The sequence below is a fragment of the Lepidothrix coronata genome, unplaced genomic scaffold, assembly GCF_001604755.1.
Source record: "Lepidothrix coronata isolate B3197 unplaced genomic scaffold, Lepidothrix_coronata-1.0 Scaffold43, whole genome shotgun sequence".
Lineage (NCBI taxonomy): Eukaryota > Metazoa > Chordata > Aves > Passeriformes > Pipridae > Lepidothrix > Lepidothrix coronata.
In genome coordinates, this window is record NW_016690223.1 from 2,446,981 (window position 1) to 2,472,815 (window position 25,835).

A 25,835-nucleotide genomic window follows, 5' to 3' on the forward strand; every position below is an offset into this window, starting at 1 on the left:
AGTGGCTGGACATCAAAGAAAGGTGCAGGCAGGCAGCACTTTGGGTCGGGCAGAAATCAGCTTCAAAACGTCTGCACATGTTGCTGCTGGGGGATGTTGTTAGTGAAAGATGTGGGTGGAAGGAGACCAAAGCATGACTGAAGGGTATGCACCTATATTGTGAGTCTAACTTATTGGTCACTTTGAGAAGAGCAGGGAGGAAACATATAGCTGAGCCTCAGATAAAATGGAAAGAGATTTTTCTAGAGACCTTGAAGGGACCGTAACTCAGGAGACGCTGAAAAGTTGCTGGACTAGGACAAAACCTGAAGTTAAGAACCTGCACATGAATACCAATCTAAACAATGAGTTGGAGAGAGACTTACTTAAAAGCTTTTATTTCTGTGCTATCACAGTTTTTGCTGGTTTAAGATGTTCACTTTTCTTGTTTGCGATCCAATGAGACCCAGCTTTGGACTTCACAGTGTGGCAGACAATACAAAGCTGGGAGGAGAGGCTGGTAGGCCCAGTGTCTGTGCTGTCATCTGAAGGGACCTGGGCAGGCTAGAGAATGGGGAAGGGAGGAATTTCATGATCTTCAGAAAGCTCATGAGATGCAACATTCTGCTTCTGGGGAGGAAGGACCTGGACCCTCTACTGGCCTCTTTAAAAACTTTGTGAGGTGATTTTAGCAATTTTTGTCTAATCACATATGGTGACATTGTGTGTAATGTAGGTGAGCCAACAGAAATCCAGTGTATTCAAATCTGCTCCAGATATGTGCTATGTTGTTTTCCAGTAATGCATAGATCTAGCATTTGTCAACATGTATCCATGTTTTTTGAAATAGTATTCATTAAACGAAAGTTGGTCAGCTGCCTTAAAGATTCATTACTTCACTGGTGCATATGACTGCACTGTGTACATAAGGAAAAATGTATATAATTTCATGAACTATCTACCTGTACTGCATAATTTCTGCATCATTTAAAACATTTAAAAGTGTCTCATATGTAGTAATTGTCTTAATGCTATACCATTCATTTTGTGTATGATACTTACTGGTATGTGTACAGATGTATCTCTGTCTTATGTGATAATTTAAAGACATGCACTGTTGCAAAAGGGGCCTGCTTTTGTTGAGAAGTATAACATGGACATTAGAGAATTCTGTTAATTTGCAGTTGCTGAGGATGAATGTGTAGCCATTTTGTTTGCCAAGAATGACTTGCTGATCATCTTCAGAGCTTTTTTTTCAACTGGTTCAGTTAGAAGTTGGATGCAAAAATACTTAGGTAGAGCTTTTGATCCCTAAATGAAGATAATTCAAGGCCATTTTAAACAAGTCAAGTGTCATTTCCTTCCTGTAAATTTAACCATATAGTTAGAAACGTAGCCAGATTTTGCCTGCATCTTTGTAAAATAATTAAAAAGTTGATTGAGTGAAGATCTGTAAGAAAAGAAGAAGGAACAGAAAGAGGTTAGCTGAGGAATTACTAGCATAGAAACAGGATGTGTCAGGAGTATATGAAGTATTGTTTATATCAGCAGAAAGGAAGGAATAAATTAAAATTATGCATTTTTAAATATTATCTCCATTGACTGACAAAGATAGTGTTAAAAACTTGGTTGTTTTTTTAGTTTTCTTAACCTCTTAAATTACTTAAAGCAAGATCCTAACCTTTTTGAAAAATGTAACTTTTGTTTTTTATGGGATCTTGAATCTTAATCACACCTAGGAAGAAATACGTGTACTGAGATATAGTGCATACAGACCTCGGTTGGGAATTGGCCTATTCATGCCAGCTGCTGTATTGCAGTTGCCAGTTGCAGGAAGAAGACAGGTTTTCCTTCAAAGAAAGAAATTGTTCTAGAAGAAAATTTATGCATTTGTTTTCTGTTATCAAGTTTCCAGAAACTCTCAGTTGTCCGCATTCTTGTGGAATCTTTTTCTGAGTTTTGAGCAGTAAGAGATAGCCAAAACTAATACTTTGGACATTTTCTATTTCATTTAATTATATGTTGCATGCCCAACTTCTCCATGTGGTCTGAAAAAATTACTAGCTATTACTTTCACTTCTAAACTAGCTGTGGAGAGTAACTATTAAATGCCACTTTTAAACTAATGGTAGTAGTACTGTTGTCTGAATAGGAAATTAAATTGTTAAATTGGTATTCCTTTTGGAAAATATGTTATAATCTTACCGAAACAGTAATTGGTAAGTAATCTGAGTTTTACATGTGCAAAATTCATCTTGAATAATTTTATCTCAGGTTCGTTATATATGTTTATGACCTTGGTGAACAAACTTTTTTCTCTAATTAGTTACAGAGGTTACGACTGTCGAAGCAATTTATTTTACACTCAGACGGGTGAAATCGTATACCACGTGGCAGCGGTGGGAGTGGTGTACAACCGACAGCAGAACACACAGCGCTTTTATCTGGGTCACGATGATGACATTCTTTGCCTTGCTATTCATCCCTTAAAGGACTATGTGGCAACGGGCCAGGTAGGATGCATATTTATCTTCCATAACAATGTGAAGTTTTTACTATTGAGTTTACAAAGGCCTGTCTTGGAAGAAGAATGTCCAGTCTATACTTATTCAGGTGAAAGACTGCTTTTCTGTTGCGGATGGAATCGTGGTAAAAAGCTGACACAATAAGTATTTTTTACAGTTCCTTATAATCTGATAAGAGTTTTACTTCATTGTTTTTTAAACTTCTTTTAAATTCAGAATAGATTAATATTTTTTTATTCAGCATTGTGTTGCCGTTTCATGATAAGGTGGAGGAAATGTGCAATTAAGAAATATTTTTTTAGTATCTTGTTTTTTATTATTACATTCATGTATTATTACCTAATATGAAGTTAGCAGTTGTTACTACAGTCTGGCATTTCATTTTCATGTTATATGTTTTGTTATCACCTATAGACAAACTGTTTATTGTTTGTGCATACAACACAGGTATGTATGTTGCTAAAATTCATTTTATAATACTAATAATAGTTCATTTTATAATACTAATTGTAGTTCATTTTATCTTTTGCCTGACAGTAATTTTAGGTAAATTCTTTTCACTCATGTTTTCTGACAAGTCTTCCCATAAATATTTATGCACTGGGAATTTGAAGGTTTGATTGGATGTTGCAGGGGGGGGTTATTTATGGTTATGATTTTTATCATTGTTGTTGTTATTATTATAAAGTAAATTGGGAAATATGAACTGAGTTTTTTAGGAGAAATAAACTTTTGCTTATAATGCCCTTGATTTCTGTAAAAATGTTTGAGATTAACATAACTCTGTAGGTCAGTTAAGAAATTAAAGCCTTAAATATAAGAATTGATTTTACCTAATTTTGGAGTAGTAAAGGCTATGAATAAAAATGTCCCTGGATTTACAATATTTTAAAATACTTTATGCTATGAACAGAACTATATGCTCCATTATATACTGTTTTACATAAAGATATTACGTACTGTTGTGTACTATGTTACCTGAAGATATTAGCTAATGCAGTAATCAAATTTCCCATATCACACTGGTTCAGATTTTCCTGATAGTGGATATTCTGAAAAGCTTTGTAAATATCACATACTAAGTTTGTGACAAAACCAGAAATAGATCCTAGTTTGGTTGAGCCCTGCCCCTGGTCTTAAACACAAGAGACTGTTGCTCTGGTTTTACAACCCTTTTCTTGGTGCACTGAGGTGCAAAACCTTTGGAATAGTAATTATTCTTGTAAATACTGAGTAATGATGCTTTTGTACATAGTTGAAAAGAATAAGCTGAATTCAATTTCTTACTAAGTTCTAATTACCTGCATTAGTGCCGTTTTAGTGGCACCATTAGAATCTGACCTGTAGATACTTGTAATGACACCAGTAAGCAACAGAAGTCACCTTGATTTCTCAAACATAGAGTAGCTTACATACTAGCAATAAAAATAACCTTTTATTTTTAGACAGGTAATGATTGATGAAGAATTGATGGAATAAATATGCCACAGTGCAATCAATGAAGGGGTTGGTTTTTGTTTTTGTTTTTTTTTTTCCCAAGAAGGCTTTAGTTGTTGTGATTAATGTTCCTAAGCCAGCTGGGAAGTGGTATTTGTGAAGCAGCAAAAGGAACAATGTACTGCTAGCCAGAAAGCAGGAATACTAGGAAAAGTTTATCACTAATATTTTTCAAATACTTTTTGGAGTATTTTTCATTATTGCGCTTTTTAAACAATTGTGTGAAGTAACTGAGAAATGAAAAAAAAGTTTCTGAATATGTATACTTTCAGGTTGGTCGAGATTCCTCAATACACATTTGGGATACAGAAACAATAAAACCACTCTCAGTATTAAAGGGCTATCACCAGTACGGTGTTTGTGCTGTTGATTTTTCAGGTAATAAGTATTTATTTATTTATTTATTTATTTATTTATTTATTTATTTATTACACTTTTCTATGTGAAAATACAAGCTAATCAATTCTACTAAGAAATTTGGGATCCCTTTACGCTGAAGACTATGTATTAAAAATATTCTGCGGTGTTAAATGTCAAATGAGAGAACCTGTCTTAAAATGATTATTCATTTAAAAAAACTCCTTTGGAGTCTTGCACATAGGAAAGACAAGAACAGATTCTGTGCTGTTTAACAGCTGAGCTGAGCACTTTGGAATTTTATTTGGTTGTATGATGCAGGTGCACAGATCTTGAGTGTTGTGTCTGCTTTACAGCCATGTAACCAAATTTTTGAGCACATTGATCAGGTGTGCAATTCTTTTTTAATGAAATCCTGAAAGCCATTTGGGTAGCACACTTATACATTCAGAAAGTCCAGTTATGGATTCTTCTGGTCAGAAACCCAGTCTCTCTCTCCACCTTATCCTAACATAAGAGACTATTAGTTAAACCCTTTGAGGTTTTTACACCCCATACATTGAATTCCTGTACCAAAATTTAATTTCCTCTGGTCCACTGGCTTCTATTTATTCTTTAATAATTTGGATTTACTGGATAGGATCTCTAGACTCACAATGAAGATGTGTGATCACAAAGATGTATACTTTGTGGTCTTTGATGCTTCTTACTTTTAATTCTCCATTTTTCAAGATGTGAATCTCGTTTCCTAAATTTTGGCATGGATGCATAGTAATTTTGAAGATGGATATATGTCAGAAAGTCACTGATCATGAGTGAACACAAATAGCTTGTTTATTGGAGGTTAATGTGGAATATGTCAGAGCTTCTCCAAGAGTTTACAGGAGTACTAAATTTAAGGGCATTTCATAAATTTCATGGTATTGCTTGAGTGCTTTCCTGTTTAGTAAACAGATGACAAGACATGCCTCTAAACACAGCATGTGATTATTTACCTGTTTGTATGTTCTTATAATATTTGTGAAGCTATAATATTTTTAATGTGGTTTCCTATGATTGCAACATAGTTATCTATCTACTCTCTTAATAATAAATTTATTATTCTAGCGGATGGGAAACGATTGGCTTCTGTTGGAATAGATGACAATCACACTATTGTACTCTGGGACTGGAAGAAAGGAGAAAAGCTTTCTGCAGTAAGGTACGAATTTAGCTATGTTTTAAAATTTGTACCTAGATTTATTTTCAAATGACAGTAAGCAAAATATATTGATTAAAGAATAAAAGTCCTCCAATAAATTAGCAGTTTCTATCACTTGAGTGATACAGACAATAACATTTATCAAAGCCTTAAAACCTTCTTTGGAAGAAATAAATGAAGCTCTGATAGCCAACAAGAATTATTGCGGTGACAGCTCCACTGGTGAAGAAAGAAGATATAGAAGACGAAGTTTATTTGTGTTTCTTTAATTTGACGTGTTCTGAAATAATTTCTTTAAAACTCCCTCTATGTACTTCTGTTTGCCTTCTCAAAAATGGTGATGAACGTTCTGTTCAGATCCTTTTCATCAGAGGTCACATCTTGGGATAGTAATCTGAAGTTGTTTTGCAGATCTTTTTGTTCAGGGTTCTTTCCTTTTCCTTTCTGAGCAGCCTGATCTAACTTTGAAGTCAAGTCTGCTTGGAGCAGGAAAATAGACTAAATAACTTCCAAAGGTTAAACATTTTGAAAGTTTCTTTGTGTCTGCGAAGATTATTTAATATCTGTTTATTAAATAGAGTTTTAATCTACAAGATAGAATATTATTTCTATTTTTGAGTAGTGTTTTTGAAACCTCCAACTTTGGTTTTTTTAAGGATCTATTGCTTTAAATAGAGCAGTAATGTGAGAGAGTTTTCCCGCATTCTGTCTGGATTCAGTTTGTGTACTCTAGATGTTGTTCTATGTAGATTTAAAAGAGATTTATTACTCTCTGCAGATACAATTTAAGAAGTGTCAACTTCCTGTTTATCCATTAAGGTCATTATTAATCTTTAGTGACGTTTACTATCATTTTATTTTTAAACATGCGTTGAATTTCTTACCCACTGAGGAATGAAAATTCTGAATACATGATGTAGATAAAGAAGAGTACTCCTTTCTCAATTATTTTTCAGAAGCCCAGTTAGCTTGGCTTCTCTGGAGACTCATTTGTCAGTCTTTCACCTGATATTTTCACTTTCAGGTTTGGGTGGCTTTGTTTTTTTTTTTTAAATTTCTCCTACCCACACAAAGGAATTGATTGGAATTTTTGAGAGCAGCATCTGTACTTTGAAGATGACAGAGTTTGGAAAGAAAGTGTTTCTTGCTTTCTGCACTAGTTCATTCCATGGTTTGAAACAACAGAAAATAAAATATTTTTGCCACTTTTGAATGAGGAGCAAAAATTAAGGATTGGAGGTTCTTCTGCATTTTAAAGAAAGAAAAAACCACTAGCAAGCATTTCTTTCCATAAATAGCAAACATAGTTGAAAGCTGTTTTTCAAGCTATAGGACTGAAGCAAGACATTAGTTTTATAGAAGCTTAGTAAGAAATCTAAAACGAGGTTTTAATGTTTTTAGAAACAGCTGAAATTTCCATTTAAGAAATGTAATAGCACCATATGTTTTATTCTAACAAAAACAAAAAACATAAACATAAAAAAATCTATTAAAAGATGTTTTCAAAAAAAGAGACATTGAAACAAGGTTTACAACTTTACTTCTTTAAGTTTCATTATCAGCTGTCAGAGATCTAAATGCCATATACCTAAACTTAATGCAAATATATTTTCTTTTGCAAAGAAAATGCATCCTAGTGCATCTCTGAAGCAACATAATTGCTCACCTGCTTTGGAGACTGAAAGGTAATGAAAATAGAATGGAACTCAGTATGTTGGTTCTTTGGCTTTCTTCCTTCTCATAGTAAACTATTATTAATGATTTGAAAGTAAATGTTAGCAATATAGAACAGGCATACATTAAGACAAAAACCCACAAACCAAAGCCTGTTTAAAAATATTAATAGTTATATTTTTATTTAAATTATTTTACTTTGCATTTCAGGGGAAGCAAAGATAAGATTTTTGTTGTTAAGATTAATCCTTACATGTCTGATAAATTGATTACAGTCGGAATTAAACACATGAAATTCTGGCGTAGAGCAGGTAAGGACACTTTTCAGAATTACAGTATTTTCTGTTACTTAAAGTATAACTATTGCATCTCTTTACTGCATGTTTAATGTATTAAAGGCAACTCCTTTCTCTGTATATGTCAGTTTGCTTTGCCCTAGCAGTAATAATGTTAATTGGCATTATGGCAGTAGTGGGAATTTGTTTTAAGATCAATTTGCACTGGAGCTAGAGGTACATAAGTAGAAAAGACCCTGGATTTTCTACTGTCTGATTTTATATCTAGTAATAATATAGCATAACTGAAAAGGTTACAGAGCTGCTCTAGAATCATAGAACAGTTTTTGGTAGAAGGACCTTTACAGCACATCCTCTATGAAGAGGCACAAGTATAAATAAATTTAAGGTTATAAAAAATTCACATACAAAATTCAGACAAAGTACTTGAAGATGATACATCTGCCAGTTGAGAGCTGTTTGTCTAGACACTTCTGTTGAACTTGACAATTAAAACCCAAGGTAAAGCAGCTGGCTATTTCTGCTTGAGAAATTTTCAACAGTGAAAAATCCATTCCCTGATATTGTTTGAACTTCATTGTTTCAATATTGTTTCAATATTGTTTCAAATCTGAAATTGTATCTAAAGACGTGCTACAGAAGACTAGCTTTTCTACTAAGCACGTTCTAATTATTCATGCAGAATTTATGTACATCAACTCACAGAAGTCCTGACAAAGATTAATCATGGAGAGAAAATCCTCTGACAAAAAAAATTACACTGGTTTTCCCAATTCTGGCTCCAACAAAAATTAATCAAGATTGCCTGAGAGCAAGCTGTTGATGTCTATATAAATTATTGATTTTGACAAATGAGCTTGCTATCTATAGAAAGAACAAAGTGTCTCAGAATATTTACTGAATGAGTTATTATAAATTCTTTAGAAAGAAATCATAACTATGCTAAAAGCTTGGAGATGGTGATTTTGAATAAAGAAAGGAAATTGTTGAAAATGGTAGTTTTGTCTCTGGCATTGCTCAGTCAGCAGAAATCAAATTCCCCTGATGCAGCAGCCCATCTGTGCAAAACTCCAGTGGAACACTGGCAAGGCAGTCACCGTGAAATGCACTTAGCAGTGTCAGTGTGAGGAGCAGAGTATTGGTGTACCTTAACAAATGCCAGGTTTCTGGAAGCTGCAGTGGAACAGGTGCACTTGATGTGAGAAGTGACACTGAAATATGTGCTTTGGAATAAGTCGTCATCAGTGCTAAGGCAGAGAGGTTCTGAGACTTTGCCTCTCAACATGAAGTGTCAGATCCTGAGGGGCTTCTGTGTTACACCACAAGAAATTTCTCTGAGGATTGTAACGATATAAATCTGACTTTCTAGCCAGAAGTTCCTATGTGTTATACTTGTCAAATTATTTTAGATATGAAAAAAATATAAAATTTATATATCTGTAACATTTCTATTATCCAGAGGGCAATATAAGTAAACCTCTAAAATAAAATGAGAAATCCTCTCACTGAAAACATATAATGAAAAGGGTGGGATGTAAAGGTTTAATTTTTTTTTTCTTTCTGGTTAATTCATTCCAAATTTCTATGAACTATGTGTGGGAGATGTTAGGTTTTTTGTTCAGATGCAAGTTTACAAATGCACTGTGTCTCCATATGTCTATGTAGGTATATGTGTGTAATACATTCAAATTCAGATTCAAGTAGTGAGTTAAAAGTAAGGATTTTTTTTAATGAAAGTTGCCAAATAATATAAAAATTTTATTTTGTGAGAACTCTTCTCAGGCTCAATTGTTTGGACAGCATGTGTGGACCAGAAGAAAAGGACCTGTTGCTCTGGGCAAGGTTGTATAGTTTCTGGAAAACAATTCTAAGCAAATATCTGATAACTTGTTTTTGGTCTGAACCAGGCGGAGGACTAATTGGGAGAAAGGGCTGCATAGGTGCATTGGGAAGAACTGATACAATGATGTGTGCAGTATATGGCTGGACTGAAGAGATGGCGTTCTCTGGAACTTCCACGGGGGATGTGTGTATTTGGAGAGATGTGTTTCTCATAAAAACTGTCAAAGCACATGATGGTCCTGTGTTCAGCATGCACGCATTGGAAAAAGTAAATAAACACTTGTTGTTTTTTTATGTCTGGACAAAGAAGTCTATGATAAAGCTAGACCTTTCCCAACCTCAGGAATCCATGTCCTTATTTCCATTACAGAAAAGCCTTGTGGGGTTCAGATTCAAAATAGTGTTTTATGCATGTCTCTTACTTCTGTTATGTAAAAGTTGTTTCTCAAATTCCTGGTGGTCCAGTGACATCTTATTCAGTAATTTTCATAACCCCTTACTAAAAAAAAAAGTAACTGATTTAAGATCTGTAAGTTTAATGGAATATGTGAGCTTGTGAGAAAGGAAGATCATACTTCTACTATTTTGTGCTGTAATTACTGTCTACTCATAGAAGCATTCAATCTGTAAATCATTAAGTACTTCTCCTGATTCTCAGCTTCTTTTTAACTCAGCAAAACCTTTAAGCATGTGCTTAAATGTGAATGAGTGTTCCAGTTAGATTACTTGTATATTTGAACTTATGTATGTGTTTGTGTTTTGTTAGGTTAGACCAAGGCACTCCACCTCCTAATATTTGAATGTCAGTATAGTAGTGTTGAACAATGCATGTGTTATTCATACTCAGAACTAAATACTCTAAAGGGAAGTACTAATGATTTCAATATTATGTATACCTGTTGCTTCATTAAATACTTGTAAATAATTTTTAAAGACAGAATGGCACAAATATGCGTGTATTTGAAACATTTAAGCACTGATCAAATTTCTGTGAGTGGTACTAAGTTTGGTTTGGAGTAATGAGGTGAAATACCAAAGGGACATGTAGGCTAAATATCAGGAATAACACTTCATAGTATGTTGATTAAATTTATTTTCTAGAATGGTAGAAGCATACAGCCTCTGTACATTGACTGTACAGAATTGTGCTGCTTTCATCAGGAGGAGAAATCAATCATTTTGTTGCTCCTGTTCTTTTCATCTGCCCTGTGTATTACAGTGTTGTATATAGTCCATTTTCAGTATTTGCAGAAATCACTGAAAAATTACGGAAAGATAGTAAAGGATTATAATTTTTGATTATTTATTTCTTTTTTTTCTTCCCCCCCCAGGGATTTGTCACTGGAGGAAAGGATGGGGTAGTAGCTCTCTGGGATGATACTTTTGAACGTTGTCTCAAAACCTATGCCATCAAAAGGGCTGCTTTGGCCCCTGGGTCTAAAGGTAACAGACTTTTATTCTGTTTAAAATACTTTCTTTAGAAAACTTTGTGGAATTGCTTTCCTCAGTAGGAAGAAATTCACATTTGACATAGTGAATACTGAAATGGTTTTTTTGAGCGTTACTGATTGTAAATATGTTGTTTTTCTCTTGGGATGGAATCGTATGTTGTTGCGTCTGTTTGCACATTTGATGGGTGCAGATCATAATATTTGCCTTATTATCAGCCTAAATTAATTAAGCTTTGAGTTTCTTATCACCCAGGGGATTTTTTTTTTAATTAAAGTTGCAACCAAAAAAGCCTATTGTGTTTCTTATGATTCTGAGTATGAAATCTCTTATCCAATCTTTTTTGTTTTGGAGAAGGGAAGGAATTTAGATTTGTGGTTTTTTAAGGTATTGGTACTTAATTTTCTGTAAATGCAAATGACTTTTGAAATAATTAATTAACATTTTCATTTCTATTTTTCCTATTTCTATGATTCATTCTTGATCTTAGTGCTAATTTACTGTTTCCCCTATTTATCATTTCGGATAGCCATTTCTCTTCCATCCCCTTAATAAAAATTATGTTTGCTGAGTTCTAATGTATATGACTTGATTTTCAAACATCATGAATATAAATACTTTTTAATGAAAACATTGTACTCCAGGGTATCTTATTCTCATAGCCATTTTACAAAAAGCTAGATTTGAGGTTACCATAAATGCTAGCAATTTAGTAGTGTAGTTGAAACATGCCCATTTTTTCACTAAGATTGCCAGTCAGGCTGATTAAACTTCTTGATGTATTGCTCAATACTCTCAAAGGAGTCCAAACATGTAAGCTGTTCCATGCAGGAATATGTTTTTATTGTTTACTACTGAGTATCTTTTTCTACAGTGAGTCTGTAATGTGCGTATGTGTGAGAAACCCTCCTTAAGGCATACTTGAGAGTCTCTGGTCTTCCAACATTTTTATGTTCTAGGTCTCCTCTTAGAAGATAATCCTTCTATACGTGCCATATCATTAGGACATGGTCATATTTTAGTGGGCACAAAGAATGGTGAAATATTGGAGGTGGATAAAAGTGGACCAATAACTCTGCTGGTTCAGGTATATATTAAATATCAGTCAAATATTTCATACCACAAACCTAATTTTATTTTTCAAGTAAAAACCTATGAAATAACAAAGACTTTAATTACTAATGAAGTTAATGAGTTACCATCACTTCTAGTTAGGCTAGACCATTATGACTTTTCAATGAGCAAAATAGAGATAGGATTTCATTTACTATTTTGTTCAATGAGTTCATCCTTTCAAACAGACAGAGATCAAATTTCTGTTTAAAAAAAAAAAAGAAGTGTGTGAAACAGTGGATCTTCCACTGAATTCTTTATTAACTTTTTCTGAGTCCTAATTACTGCTATTATTTTTAAAGGTTGTCTCCTTGAGGTTGTTATTAGATTTATTTGTAATTATGTAAAAAACGTTTCAGTCTTCTTTGCCGTACCAAACAGCTGCATTTCTTAAGCCTGTCTACAAAGCAGGTTTTTACATTGTATCAATCTATGATTTTCTTTCCAAGTTAAAGAAACTCTGCATTATCTCCATTCTGAGTGGCCAGTGCAATAGATAAAGAACTAGTTTTGTTTAAAGAAAATATTAGAATCTAAGGCAAAGAAAAAAATCTAATTCATAGAATAATTTGTTGGAAGGGACCTTTAAAGGTCATCTTGTCCAAACCCCCTGCAGTAATCAAGGACATCTTCAAATAGATCAGATTGTTAAGAGCCCCATCCAATCTCACCTTGGATGCTTCCAGGCGTGGGGCATCTGTCATCTCTCTAGGCAACCTCTCCCAGTGTTTCACCACCCTCATCATAAAAAATTTCTTCCTTATATCTAGTCAGAATATATCCTCTTAGTTTTAAACCATTACCCCTTGGCCTGTAGCTACAGGCCCTAAAAAAGTGACCTCATCTTTTCATAAGCCCCCTTTAAGTACTGAGAGGGTTCGATAAGATTTCCTAAGAGCCCTCTCTTCTCCAGGCTGAACAACCCCTACTCTCTCAGCCTTTCTTCATAGGAGAGGTGCTTGAGGCCTCTGACCATTTCTGTGGCCCTCCTCTGGATGCAGACCAGCAGGTCCCTGTCTTTCTCATGCTGAGGACTCCAGAGCCAGACGCAGTACTGGAGTCTCACCAGAGTGGAGTAGAGAGGCAGAATCACCTCCCCTGACCTGCTGGTCACATTTCTTTTGTTGCAGCCCAGATCACAGCCTTTCTGGGCTGCAAGTGCACATTGCTGGCTCTTGTCCAACTTCTTGTCCTCCAAATCCCCAAGTCCTTCTCCTCAGGACTGCTCTCAGTCCATTCTCTGCCCAGCCTGTATTTGTGCTTGGGATTGCCCTGAGCCACGTGCAGGACCTTGCCTTGGCCTTGTTGAGCTTCATTGCATGGGTCTACCTGTTACACCTGTCAAGGTCCTTCTGGATTGCATCTCTTCTCCTCCAGCATGTTGATCACTTCACATCACACAGCTTGGTGTCATCAGCAACTAGCTGAGGATTCACTCAGTCCTACTGTCCGTGTCATTGATATAGGTGTGCGTGAGGATTATTTCTCAGGAACAGTTTTCTGTAGTACTAATTACTATAATTTTCTCAGGTGTTGTGTATTTCTATTAAGATATTCATTATCTTCTAAAGATATGCATGTTCTCTCTCTTTTTTAAAAACTTCCTTAAATGTATTATTTCATATTTCAATTTAAAATAAAAAGTAATCTGATTGTGTTTTTTCAGGGTCACATGGAGGGGGAAGTTTGGGGTCTAGCTACTCATCCTCATTTACCTATTTGTGCCACTGTAAGTGATGACAAAACCTTAAGAATATGGGATTTATCTCCTAGCCATTGTATGTTAGCTGTTCGCAAATTGAAAAAGGGTAAGATGCTTAGTATAAAAAAATATTTAACTGATTCAGTTGACATTTACAAACTTTATGAATCTTTCAAAAGCGGGACTGAATAAATTCCTTTCTTTGCTCAAAGTATTTTATTAATGCTATCTTCAGGAGTTATGTGAAGCTAATGAATCTGTACAGAAAAAATTCTGTGTAGTACTGTTCTGGAGATTATTTGCAATTGTAACATATTTAAGTTGAGCCAATTATATAAATGCTACATTGCTTATAGTATTGCAAAATGAGGGACTTCAAAGCTAGAAATTTTTGGAATAAATCTTAGATGTAATGTTGAAATTCCCTTCTTTGTGAATGTTAGAAGAATCATGAATGTCAAGGAAGAGAACAATCATAAAATTTTTACTCGTTGTTTACTATATAACTAAATTCTATTTTGACAGATGGAAAGTCTGTTGTTAGTGACATCATATAAGGTGACTTTTTTTAGGCTTAGACCAGACTGGCTTTAACAATCTTGTAATGATATATATGGTTTGCTAGACAAAGGAATACAATAGACAAAGGAATACAATAGGTTTTATCTGTTTGGCATTCAGCAATGCAGTTTGATTCTAACATAGTAGGAAGCTTAGTTGAAGATTATTTAGATGATAAAGTAAATGTAAGAAGAGACATGAGCTACCACAAGCAGAGATTAAACAAGAAAGTTTCTAGTAGGCAAACTCTGCATAAGTCTTAAAGCTCATATTTCTTAATATTTTTAAGAGTACTTTTGGCAAAAAAAGAATAAGTCTGTGATGACTTTATTTGCTGAGAAGACACATTTCGAGATGCTTTGTCAATATTAAAAAGTTCCTGTGTACTATATAGAAAGAGATGGATACTTCTGCAGACTACAGTAATGAAATAAAATTGAATTGGCTGCAGAATTGAAATAATATTTGATAATTAAAAAATGTAAGATCAATTAAAGAAAAATTTCTGCATAGCTCAGGGATAACTAAGGAGCAGAAAGCTCAGGATGTTGTAACTAATTGCAGGATGACAATTACATGTCCCAAGACATATTGGAATATTCATGTAATTTACAAGACACAACTCAGGATATTTTTGGTATACACTTCTCATCTGTGTTCAGCTGAATGAAATTAAACTAAAAGTTGAGGATGGAGAAGAGCTACAGGATAATGAATGAGGAGCTTTGTGGTGGAGCCATCTAAATGAAGTACTGCTATCTACAAGTTAATCAGAGAAACAAATAGTAAGGGAAAATATTTATGGTAATGGAAAATTCTGGCATGAAAACAAAGTCTACGTAAACTGACTATATATAAATTTAGATTGGAAATTAAACTGCTTTTCAAATGACACTTGACATGTTTATTGGAAGGATTTTATGACTTAGTGACTTAGCATTTGCGATAGCAAATGAGTGGATTCTGGGAGTCCAGAAGACCTTTTCTGGCTGTGCTCTCCTTACCAAAGCAAATGGTAACAACCAACCAGTGCCAGATACTAGGAAAAAGAGCAAACTAAAAATATGCAGACAGTAGTGTTTAATCTGTATTACTAATGTAGAACATATGTCAATTAATATGCAAATAAATTTAATTTAGTTTTCTGGACTGTGTACCTGTTGGTTTGCCAATAGCTTCTGTGTGCTAGTGCAGTTTGGAAATTGTCTTGGCAGCATCAGGAAAACATCCTTGGAAGTTTTGTACTATAAGAATAGTTTTCCTAATGGAAAAATAGATCTAAAAGAAGGATAATGCACTGTAAATTGAACCTGAATGCCATTTCTGTATTCCTTGTAGGAGGCAGATGTTGCTGCTTTTCTCCTGATGGAAAAGCATTAGCCGTTGGTCTCAATGATGGAAGTTTTTTGATAGTTAATGCGGATACCCTGGAGGATCTGGTCTCTTTCCAGCACAGAAAAGATGTTATTTCAGAGATCCGATTTTCTCCTGGTAAGTACGATTTTTTTAAAATGAAGATTTTCATATTGAGGTTGTTCAAATGAGCTTTATCACCTTTTAAAAGTAGTAGGGATTTGTAGTACCTTTTAACATGTAATAAATAGGTCAGCAAAACTAATACTATCATTTTGAAAAACACTGGTGGTGAAGTCCTCTGTTGCTCATTTAAGGATGAGATTGTTGGAGTAAGTTTGCTCATAGTAACCTCCTGAATGCAGCAGTCAGTTTTAAATTATGACCATCCAGCAGCCTCCCTAGGTCCCAAGGGTTCCACTTTATGAGCTGCATCAGTTACTGTTAGCTAATGAGAATGTTGGCAATTGACGTATCAGAAAGTTTCAGCGACTTCTGTTTTCTTATTTTATTCTCTACGGTGCTTAGCACTCCCACTGAGTGAGGGTTTTTTCCCAACAGAATAGCTCTTATTTAAGAATTCAAATGGATGGCTTACTTCAGTTAAAATACTTATCTCTAGGAGAAATTTGATGCAAATTACTGATACCAATTCTCACGTACCACTATGTTCTGGTTCCCTAAGCCTTACCACTCTCTGAATGCAATAAACGTTTAAAATTGCATCAAATGGTTTTTATTATTTGAAAATGTAATGATATAATAGTTGTATATTTCATCCTAATTTTGATTACGTGATATGAACATCAGTTTATTGAGAAATATGTATAAATTAGCAAGCCGATTTCAAAGAATTCTGGGTTGCATATAGCTAAATTTTAGAATGTACTTGTGTTTAATTTACAGAGCAATACAATTTTTGAAAATGTTTTGTGTTTGTACTGATGTTGTTTTAGGGGCTGGAAAGTACTTAGCTGTGGCATCCTGTGACAACTTTGTAGATATTTACAATGTAATGAGTAGTAAACGAGTAGGAATCTGCAAGGGAGCCTCCAGCTATATCACGCACATGGACTGGGACATAAGAGGTAAGTAGCATTCATTGTAAAAATGTACTGTGAGACTGATTACATTATAGACTACATACAGTACATCTACAATATGAATTTGTGGTATCACTGACAGATTTGTTTCTTCAGTTTATGAATATGTTCATAGCATCTGAATAAATATTAAAACCATGATTTTTACTACTACTTATATATTTAGGAGTTGCGCAATTTGAAGTAAATTAGTTTTATTTCTATAATTTAGTTTGGATTTCTTTTTAAATCTTTCCTGTTTATTGTTTGACTTCACAAGGGCATGTAGTAATAGAACAAGGAGGAATGGCCTTAAACTGAAGGAGGGTAGGTTTAGATTAGATATCAGGAAGAAATTCCTTACTGTAAGTGGTGAGACACTGGAACCGGCTGCCCAGAGACCTTGCAGATGCCCCATCTCTGAAGGTGGTCAAGGCCAGGCTGGATTGGGCTCTGAGCAACCTGGTGTAGTGGTGGGGGGGATGGAACTAGATGATCTCTAGGGTCCCTTCCAACCCAAAGCATTCTATGATTCTATGGTTTTACTTCTTTAATAATATACTGCATAATATGGTTGTGTCTGTAGGTCAGGAATATGTATCCTTTTTATTAAATATAGCAGAAAGACTGGTTTTCCAGTCTTCCTGGGTATTAGTAGATGATTAATTTAAATGCTAGATTTAGTCCTGTTGCATTCAAAACCAAGGCTGTGCAATTGTGAATCTATTAGTTCCTATTCTTATTCCTCTGTATAGTGACTTTTGAAACAGTCTGATTTAATTTGAAAGAGTGTTAAGAATTAACTTTCTCAGAGAATTTTGAAAGGAGGAAGAGGACATTGGTGAAAATTTCCCTCAGAAATGAAGTAGTATTAAGGCAAGCAGGAATCACCTGCTTGGAAGCAGCCATTGGCCAGGCAGCATATGTGCTTTGCCATCCCAAGGGCACATGCATCATCAACCAGTTATCACAGACAAGTTTTATCATAGACATTTTGTCTACCATCTGATGGGACAACCATAAAAAGGAGAGAAAAGTGATGCATGATTACATTTTTCAAAGAGAGGAAAAAGGGTTGTGAATTTAAGGGATCAGACGACCTAGATCTCTTCAGAAGACCATACTTCCAGATCCATTATTTATGTATGCAACTTTTTCCAAAATAATTTATGTAGTGCTGTTAGCAACAAAGATCTCAAAATAACCTTTTTTTTTTCTTCTGTAAAATGGAATCTTCTATTTAATGTTAACATACAATATGTAATATGTTTTATAGGGAAACTCTTGCAGGTCAACACTGGTGCTAAAGAGCAGTTGTTTTTTGAAGCCCCTCGTGGGAAAAAACAGACAATTCCTACTTTGGAGGTAAGGAACTGTACTGGCTTTCTAACTTGTTTGTAAATTAGAGTTATGAAACAGCCATAAGAGGGTATGAAACATACATAAGAGCAAACAATGTATAAAACTATAATTTTTAACTGATCTGTTGAAAAAGCTTCTGTTTCAGCATTTGCTCGCCTTTATTCATTGTTTTAGCCTGTTCAATTAGATAATGTAACCAGACCAATAAAATACATAGGGGATATCACATTTGTCTCTTCTGTTAAGTAACAGACATTTGGCTGACTTAGTCATGAAAATCTCACTAGACTTCTGTGTGCCTTTTCTGGTACCTAAACACCTTTGAAAATTGCAGATTAGTTTGCCCTAATCTTGCTGTGGAAAACATCATGTCTCTCTTTACATAACAATGCAATATAGTACGCATACTACATAAAGGCAAGGGTAGTATATTGTAGCTATAATGTTTTGTTTTCTCAGAGATAGAGCCTTGTCATAGGGCAGAGAGCAAAAATGGATAATTTTCAAATAATATTTTCCATGAGAATGAGAGGCAGTATTAGAATATATAATTTTTTTCCTTTAGCCTGGAAGGGCAGGTAAGGTAAAAATTTTTAAAATATTTCTTTAGGTTTTGGAACTTAAAGTTAATAGAGGTAAAATTACAGATCTCAAATAAAATGCTGAATAATAAGAAAATAAGTGATTAACATGTTAAAACATCATATCTTTCAGTCATGATGTATCTTTCAGTGCAAGGACTTTTACTTGAAATCAGATATGGAAGAAAAATGCCTGGGAAGATGCATACTCTATCTCAAATGGGTTGTTTTTGCAGGTAGAAAAGATTGGCTGGGCATCATGGACAAGCGTTTTGGGCTCTTGCTGTGAAGGAATTTGGCCAATAATTGGTGAAGTCACAGATGTAACTGCTTCATGCCTCACTAGTGATAGTAAAGTATTAGCCACAGGAGATGATTTTGGGTTTGTGAAACTGTTCCGATACCCTGCTAAAGTAAGTAATTTTCAGCTGTTTATGGTGAACATTAATTAATAAATCTGCCCTTTCAAAACAGTGAAATCACTCAGAACAAAATAGTGCTTTTATATTCTTCTCCCTATGATCAAAGAAAGGCATTCAGTATTACATCGCAGTTTGCAGTGCATTAAACTTGCAGGTGGTAAGAATAACCATTCCAGGTGAGACTATAGAGCCATCTCATGCAGTGTCTTGCTGCTGACAGTGGCAAATGCACAGGAAAACTGTAGTAATGGGAATGCTTTGGAAAACAATGAACATCTCTTGCTCACTTACATTTCTGTCATGAATTTAAGGACCTTCATTCTGTTCAACCTCAGTAATTTTTTTGTAAGATGAAGAGCTTTAATATTATTTAACCATGCATCATAGAAAAGCCATTACAGAAGCACATTATATTTTTACTACTCTTCCAGAACCTTTCTAGATTTCCTGTTTATTTAGTAGTAAATATGTCTTCAATTTTGAAATGTTGCCATGATAAGGATGGTAACAATGCACAAATACTGACTCAACATATTCAATGTGAATTTTATTCTAAATCAGTTATCATCTCTCTTAGGAAAAGTGATCCAGTGTTAATTGCTGGAATCTGTTTATAAACTAATTCTTGCATGCTTGCTATGGAGATATGGTTAACAATTTCATGAAGTTGCTATAGGAGAGGGACTTGGCAAATCATGTGATACAATCATATGAAATGAAAAACAGCTGAAGCATGAACTGTAAAAAAGTTAAGACATGTCATTGTGCACTGGCAACTCATTTCAGTTTTGTCTAGCAAACTGGTTAAATTTGATCCTTGCCTTTCTTTTTCCCTTCTAAGGGAAAGTTTGGAAAATTTAAGAGGTATGTTGCTCACAGTACCCATGTAACAAATGTCCGTTGGACCTACGACGACAGTTTGTTGGTCACTGTTGGAGGAGCAGACACCTCTTTAATGCTGTGGACTTATGAGATGGAAGGACATCGGGATAGCAGGCAGTGTGACAGTGAAGAGTCTGATCTAGATTCTGAAGAAGATGGAGGTGAGTAATAATTTATAGAACTAGCTGGATTATGCTATTTCAAGAAGACTTTATTTTATTAATGGAAAACTGCTAATTTGGAAATAATCATTTTATAGATTGTTTTGATTGTAAGTTGTGAAGAGTCTTCAAAAATGTTAAATAAAATTTCTTTTTGGGGAAAGGACTGTTAAACTGCTGACAAGAAAATGATCGAAATGTTTGACTTACTGCTGCTTTGAGTTAGAGTATATAAATAGACTCTTTAAAAGAAAAAAATTTGTGTCAATGTCTATAAAAATAGAATCATCACAGTTTAGATTTAGGCACCAATTCTAAAGGAATTATACTAATATATATACTATATATTAATCTGTGTAACGTGAGATCACAGTTATCTTGATGTTATAGCATCTTTTTCCATAACATGGAAGCGTAGTAGACTGAGGTAGACTGATGTTGATAAATGGAACAATCTATTGCGAGATCATAAAATCAATAGTTATAAAGTATTAATTACATTTTGTAGTAAATTTCTGCTGGTTTTGCCATACTTAGTGTTCTCCTTTTCATGTTATACTTCCAAGGGTTCATGAGCCTCCAAACTTGTTTTCTCTTCTGCCAAGCGCAGTTTTTACTCCGTGTCAATTCCTCAGTCTTCAAGCACTTTCAAACTATCACTGCTACTCTTTAAATAGTTCTATGTAATAAATTATCTTCAGTTTTCATTAAAATCTGCTAAATGACCAAAGAAACACTTTAAATATCAGAGACATAGTAAACATTAATTGGAGAAGAGTTTTTATTCACTGTCTTTCTTCTTAAAATTTTTGAAGAATATGTCCACAAAGTAATTTAATTGCCTACAGGAGGACTTGTCAGCTTTAACTTTCTAAGTCAAAAATTGCAATTTTCAGAGGTTTTGTTCAGCTTCTGTCTGTGACCTGTTAGCACATCTTAGCCCTATAACCTTCCTTAGGCTCTTACACAGAACCCTCTTAAGCTATGTGTTTGAAAGTACTCTAGAAGAGACAGATCTGTGAAGCTTTATAAGAAAAGACACCGACATCTTTTCCACAAAAGTTTCTCTTGGTCATGTCCTATTAATTTCAGTTAGAGTTAAGAACTATTCACAGTGTTGGTGCTAGAAGTCTCTATCTTAAAAAAATAAATAATGGTGGGTGAGTAACAACCCTGTCACTATTTAGCTTTTTTGCCATGTTTACCATAGTAAACATCACCTTGATATACCTGACTATCCCTAAGCATTGTGTAGGAACCCTGTGCAGACCTATAGATTCCATCGTAATGGATGGATCCTGGAACTGAGAACAACCAGGTACCAAATCTTACAGACCTTAAGAGCATGTGTCAGGTAGTGAGGTCCTTTGTTAGTGATCCTAGTTAAGGCCAACCAAGCAGAAATGGGATAGCTTTGAACTCTTTAATTATTTTTTTGACGAAGATATTGTACGGAATTTTTTTCTTAGAATACCTTTTATTAACAATGTTCGTGATTACCAGCTGCTTTCTTTCTGTTGTGTATTTATGTTACTAATAATAGATGCTATAATTGTTTTTGTAATCCAGTACATTGTTGAAATCTGCACAAATTATGATTTAATTTTTTTTTCTGGTACCTTAGTTTGGTTTGATACTGTTCACTCTGGTTTTGTTAGGTTATGACAGTGATGTAACAAGGGAAAATGAAATTAATTACACCATCAAAGCCTTATCAACAAACATTAGACCAATGTTTGGAATTAAGCCTCATCTGCAACAAAAGGAGCCAACCTTAGATGAAAGGTAATTACTAAATTATAAGCCTCATCTGCAACAAAAGGAGCCAATCTTAGATGAAAGGTAATTACTAAATTACAATTCTAGCCAAGAAATCAATCTGAAAAGATAATAATAGTAAAACAAAATTATAGTGAAGTATATAATTCTTAACTTAAAAGGATATGTATAAAAAGAGTCTGAACATTTCTTTGGAGGAAAGAAAAAGAAAATTCTTACTGAAGGACTAGGCTGTATATATTTTTCAGAGAACACAAAAGACTACAAATGGTGTATGTATATTTTTATGTTTGGGGAGCTTCTTGAGATAATTGATTTATTTGCTGGTGTTTAAGAATATGTTCTTTTTGAAACTTAAATACTAAATGGTATCTAGTGATGGCATCATAGGCATTAGCCTGTACAATCTTTTTCATGAAACACAGCTCTCTTTCTTGGTTCGGCCAACAAAATACTCTGACAAATTCAGCTCTAATTGCTTGTTGCACTGCTTCTATCTCCACATAACTTGTACCTTCTGTCTACAGTGGTTCTGCATTTTCTGTTAATGAGTCTTGGAAAATGAAGTTGCTTGCTTTGCAGTGTCAGCTGTATTGCTTGGTTCACTATTATATGCTTTAGAAGTGAATGGGTGAGGAGCAGAGTAGAATAAGAACAGAAGGTAAAATAGATGTGAAATAGAAAAACAATTTATAACCACTAGAACATTAGCTGTTGTAGAATCTGCAACCGAGCACAGGACTCTGAAAGTTGTTGTTTGTTGTCAGCAAAATAGATGTGGACAGTATATGTGAGGGAGAAGGAAAGAGGGATTCCTAACATGGCAATTGAGGAATGCTAATATTAAAGAGAGGGAAGTAAGGAAAACAACACAGTATAATTAGATGTAACGATATAGTGAAATAGCAGATTGGAAATTTCCTGCAGCAATGTGAGGAGTTCTGTTATGATGCTCATGGCTCTTTCCACAGTGAAGCTGGACACATCTGTGATACACTTGTTGAGAAATGCAATTTGAGGTTGTGGGAGTTTTTTGTGTTTATTTTGTTTTTAAATTGTGTTACTGAAGGAGGGAGTGGGATGCCTGTGTATAATCCCATGGTTCCCTGTCTTGCATTTATAATGAGAAATGGTCTTTCTCTTTTTTAATTAGATTATTTGATGTGGAAATCAAAAAGAAATAATGTGCATGGTATGAAAGCTATGATTAAAGATTTTTTTTTTTAAATGAAATTGTAAACCTCTTGTGTTTCTTTCAAGAATTGTTTCTGGAAGCTGAGTGAGTTGTGGTTTTCAGTTTCAAATAAAATATTAAAAGAGAATTAATTCTGTAGTAAGGTAATTAAGTTCTGATTCAGAATGCATAAAAGTTAATGAAAGAATTCCATTGATTGCATTATTAAAAGTCTGGGGCCCTAAAACTTCAGAGAAAAGTTTTTCGTAAAGAGTAAAACCAGGTTATGGTTACTGTATATATTTTAATTTCTGTTCTGCTAAAGTTAATATTGTATAAGATTGGTAAATGTTTTAGTCTACTGTCATAGATATTAATTTTTATTTTATTTTTATTACTCTTTCCTTTTGCTTCCTATGAAGGCAGGGGGTAGTAAGGTAAGTTTATTTACACAAAGTCCAGGATTAAATGCATTTTAATAACAAACTGCGTAGGAAAGTAATTGGACTTTGAAATAGAAGTGAAGGATTTATCTCTTTACTATTAAATAGTATCTCGTTAATGGGTAGAAAAGAGAGAAGGATCAAAAAAATCCATCCAGTTCTCAGTCTGAGTTGACATGAGTGAACACTACATAGAGTATTCAGGAGGAGGTGTTCAAACCTCATCCTCCTTTCCTCAATACTTTGGAATGACTAAGGAACAGCTTGACTTCGGTAGCCGGACTCAGAGCTTGCCTAACTGCTTGTGGACTTCTGTAAGACTGTATTACAGTGTTTTTGTAGAGGTCCAACATGGAATAGAGAGTGCAGTGAGCATGTTGCAGAGATGCCTGAAGTGACTGTTTGAGCAGTATCACCATGTCTGCAGCATTGTGTTGGAGTTAATAAAGCTTCAGGAACGAGAGGAAAATTATTGCCTTGGCTGCAGCATTTTACCAATGTGCTATACTACTTGAGGATCAGAGCTGCTGGGTCCACATAGTGTTCATATGGGAGTCTCTAGCTTAGGTGCCTGCATTAGGTTATGAGCTTTTGCACATACTCTATTTAGAATATATGCAAACTTAAAAACATGCTCTTACATTTGTAGCACAACAAATCCTTAGGCTGTAGGCCACCCTTCAGGCTTGTAGACTGAAGTGCCAGGCCACTTGGACCTACACTGATTAAGAAAGGAGAAGCCCTCTCATACCTACCTGGACTCTGTTTCAATGAAGTCACATACCTGTGGTGCCAGATGATACAATTGTGTTAAATTCTGTGTATCCTTCTTAAAGACAACTTGACATAATCAAGAAAGCTGCTGTCTTCATCTAAATTTTAAAACAGACCACTAGCAACCTCTATCAAATTAATTCTGTTTTTAGGCTTTTGAAAAAAAAAGTGCATCTGTAAAGTCTTTGTTTCTGTGTAAGTTTTCAGAGCATGTTAACTTATACAGAGTTTTGCTTTGACCCTGACTGAATGCCAGGTGCCCATGAAAGCTGCTCTATCACTTACTTCCTCAGTTGGACTGGTGAGAAAAAATATAACCAAAGGCTTGTGGGTGGAAAAAAGGACAAGGACAGATCACTCACCGATTACTGTCACAGGCAAAACAGATTCAACTTGGGGAAATTATTTGAATTTGTTACCAGTCTAATCAGTAAAAAAACTAAACCTTAAAACACCTTACCCCCACTCCTCCCATCTTCCAGAGCTTAACTTTACTTCTGAGTTCTCTACCTCCTCCTCCCACAGCAGCACAGGGGGACAGGGAATGGGGGTTGCAGTCAGTTCACCCGTTGTCGCTGCCACTCCTTCCTCCTCAGGGGAAGGACTCCTCACGCTCTTCCCCTGCTCCAGCGTGAGGTCCCTCCCATGGAAGATAGTCCTCCATGAACTTCTCCAATGTGCGTCCTTCTCATGGGCTGCAGTGGATCCAGCATGAGTCCTTTGCATGGGATGCAGTCCTTCAGGAACTGACTGCAGTAGCATGACCCCCACAGGGTCACAAGTCCTGCCAGCAAACCAGCTCCAGTGTGTGGGCTCCTCTCTCCATGGGGACACAGGTCCTGCCAGGAGCCTGCTCCAGCACAGTCTTCCTATGGGGTCACAAACTCCTTCAGGCATCCCCCTGCTCCAATGTGTTGTCCTCCACGGTTGTCCGTCCACTGTGGATCTCCATGGACTGCAGGGGGACCACCTGCCTCACTGTGGTCTTCACAGTGAGCTTCAGGGGCCTGGAACACCTGCTCCCCCTCTTTCTTCACTGAACCTGGCGTTTGCAGCATTGTTTCTCTCTCATGTTCCCACTGCTCTTCTCCAGTTGCTGTTGCTAGCAGCTTCTCATAACGTCACCCCAGCAGCCCCTCCTGCTACCCAAACCCTGCTGTGCAAACACAGTACAACTGTTCAGAGTGCACACTGTACATCCATGTCATTCCATGTTATGTGTAAGATTGTTAATGCTGACTGTCAAACATCAGAAGAGATATGATTCTTGTAGTAACACTTTATTGGAATCCATGTAATCTCAGGATCACAGGTGCACACTAGTGTACAATGACACTAGTGTGCATTCTGAGAATGTCTTTCAACTAATTTAGACTTCGTGTATGGAGGAGATTTCTATTCAGAAACTATCTGAACCTCTTTTACTAGAGTGTAGGAAGTGTTTAATTCTCTATGGGAGAAGATGGAGTTAAATACTACAAGATAATTGAGCTCCAAAGCTATGTATAAAGACTTTAAACAGCAAACCAAAAATGTGGTTACTACTTAAGATTGTGCCTGACAGCTGATATGTAATTCATAAACCCTAGCTTAATAATGAAGTTTCTTCTATATAAAAGGAGTATG

General features: G+C 35.2%; 1 protein-coding gene across 1 annotated transcript in view; it reads left to right on the top strand.

Moving 5' to 3' along the window:
• EML5 (echinoderm microtubule associated protein like 5) overlaps positions 1-25,835 on the top strand; it is a 115,672-nt gene that overhangs the window by 52,539 nt on the left and 37,298 nt on the right. Inside the window, 15 exon segments of the mRNA XM_017813864.1 lie at positions 2,306-2,492; positions 4,274-4,379; positions 5,466-5,559; positions 7,444-7,544; positions 9,437-9,639; positions 10,703-10,814; positions 11,780-11,907; positions 13,600-13,741; positions 15,535-15,687; positions 16,506-16,637; positions 17,908-17,996; positions 18,811-18,987; positions 19,838-20,039; positions 21,698-21,824; positions 23,415-23,429. Coding sequence (XP_017669353.1) covers positions 2,306-2,492; positions 4,274-4,379; positions 5,466-5,559; positions 7,444-7,544; positions 9,437-9,639; positions 10,703-10,814; positions 11,780-11,907; positions 13,600-13,741; positions 15,535-15,687; positions 16,506-16,637; positions 17,908-17,996; positions 18,811-18,987; positions 19,838-20,039; positions 21,698-21,824; positions 23,415-23,429 — 1,968 coding nt within the window.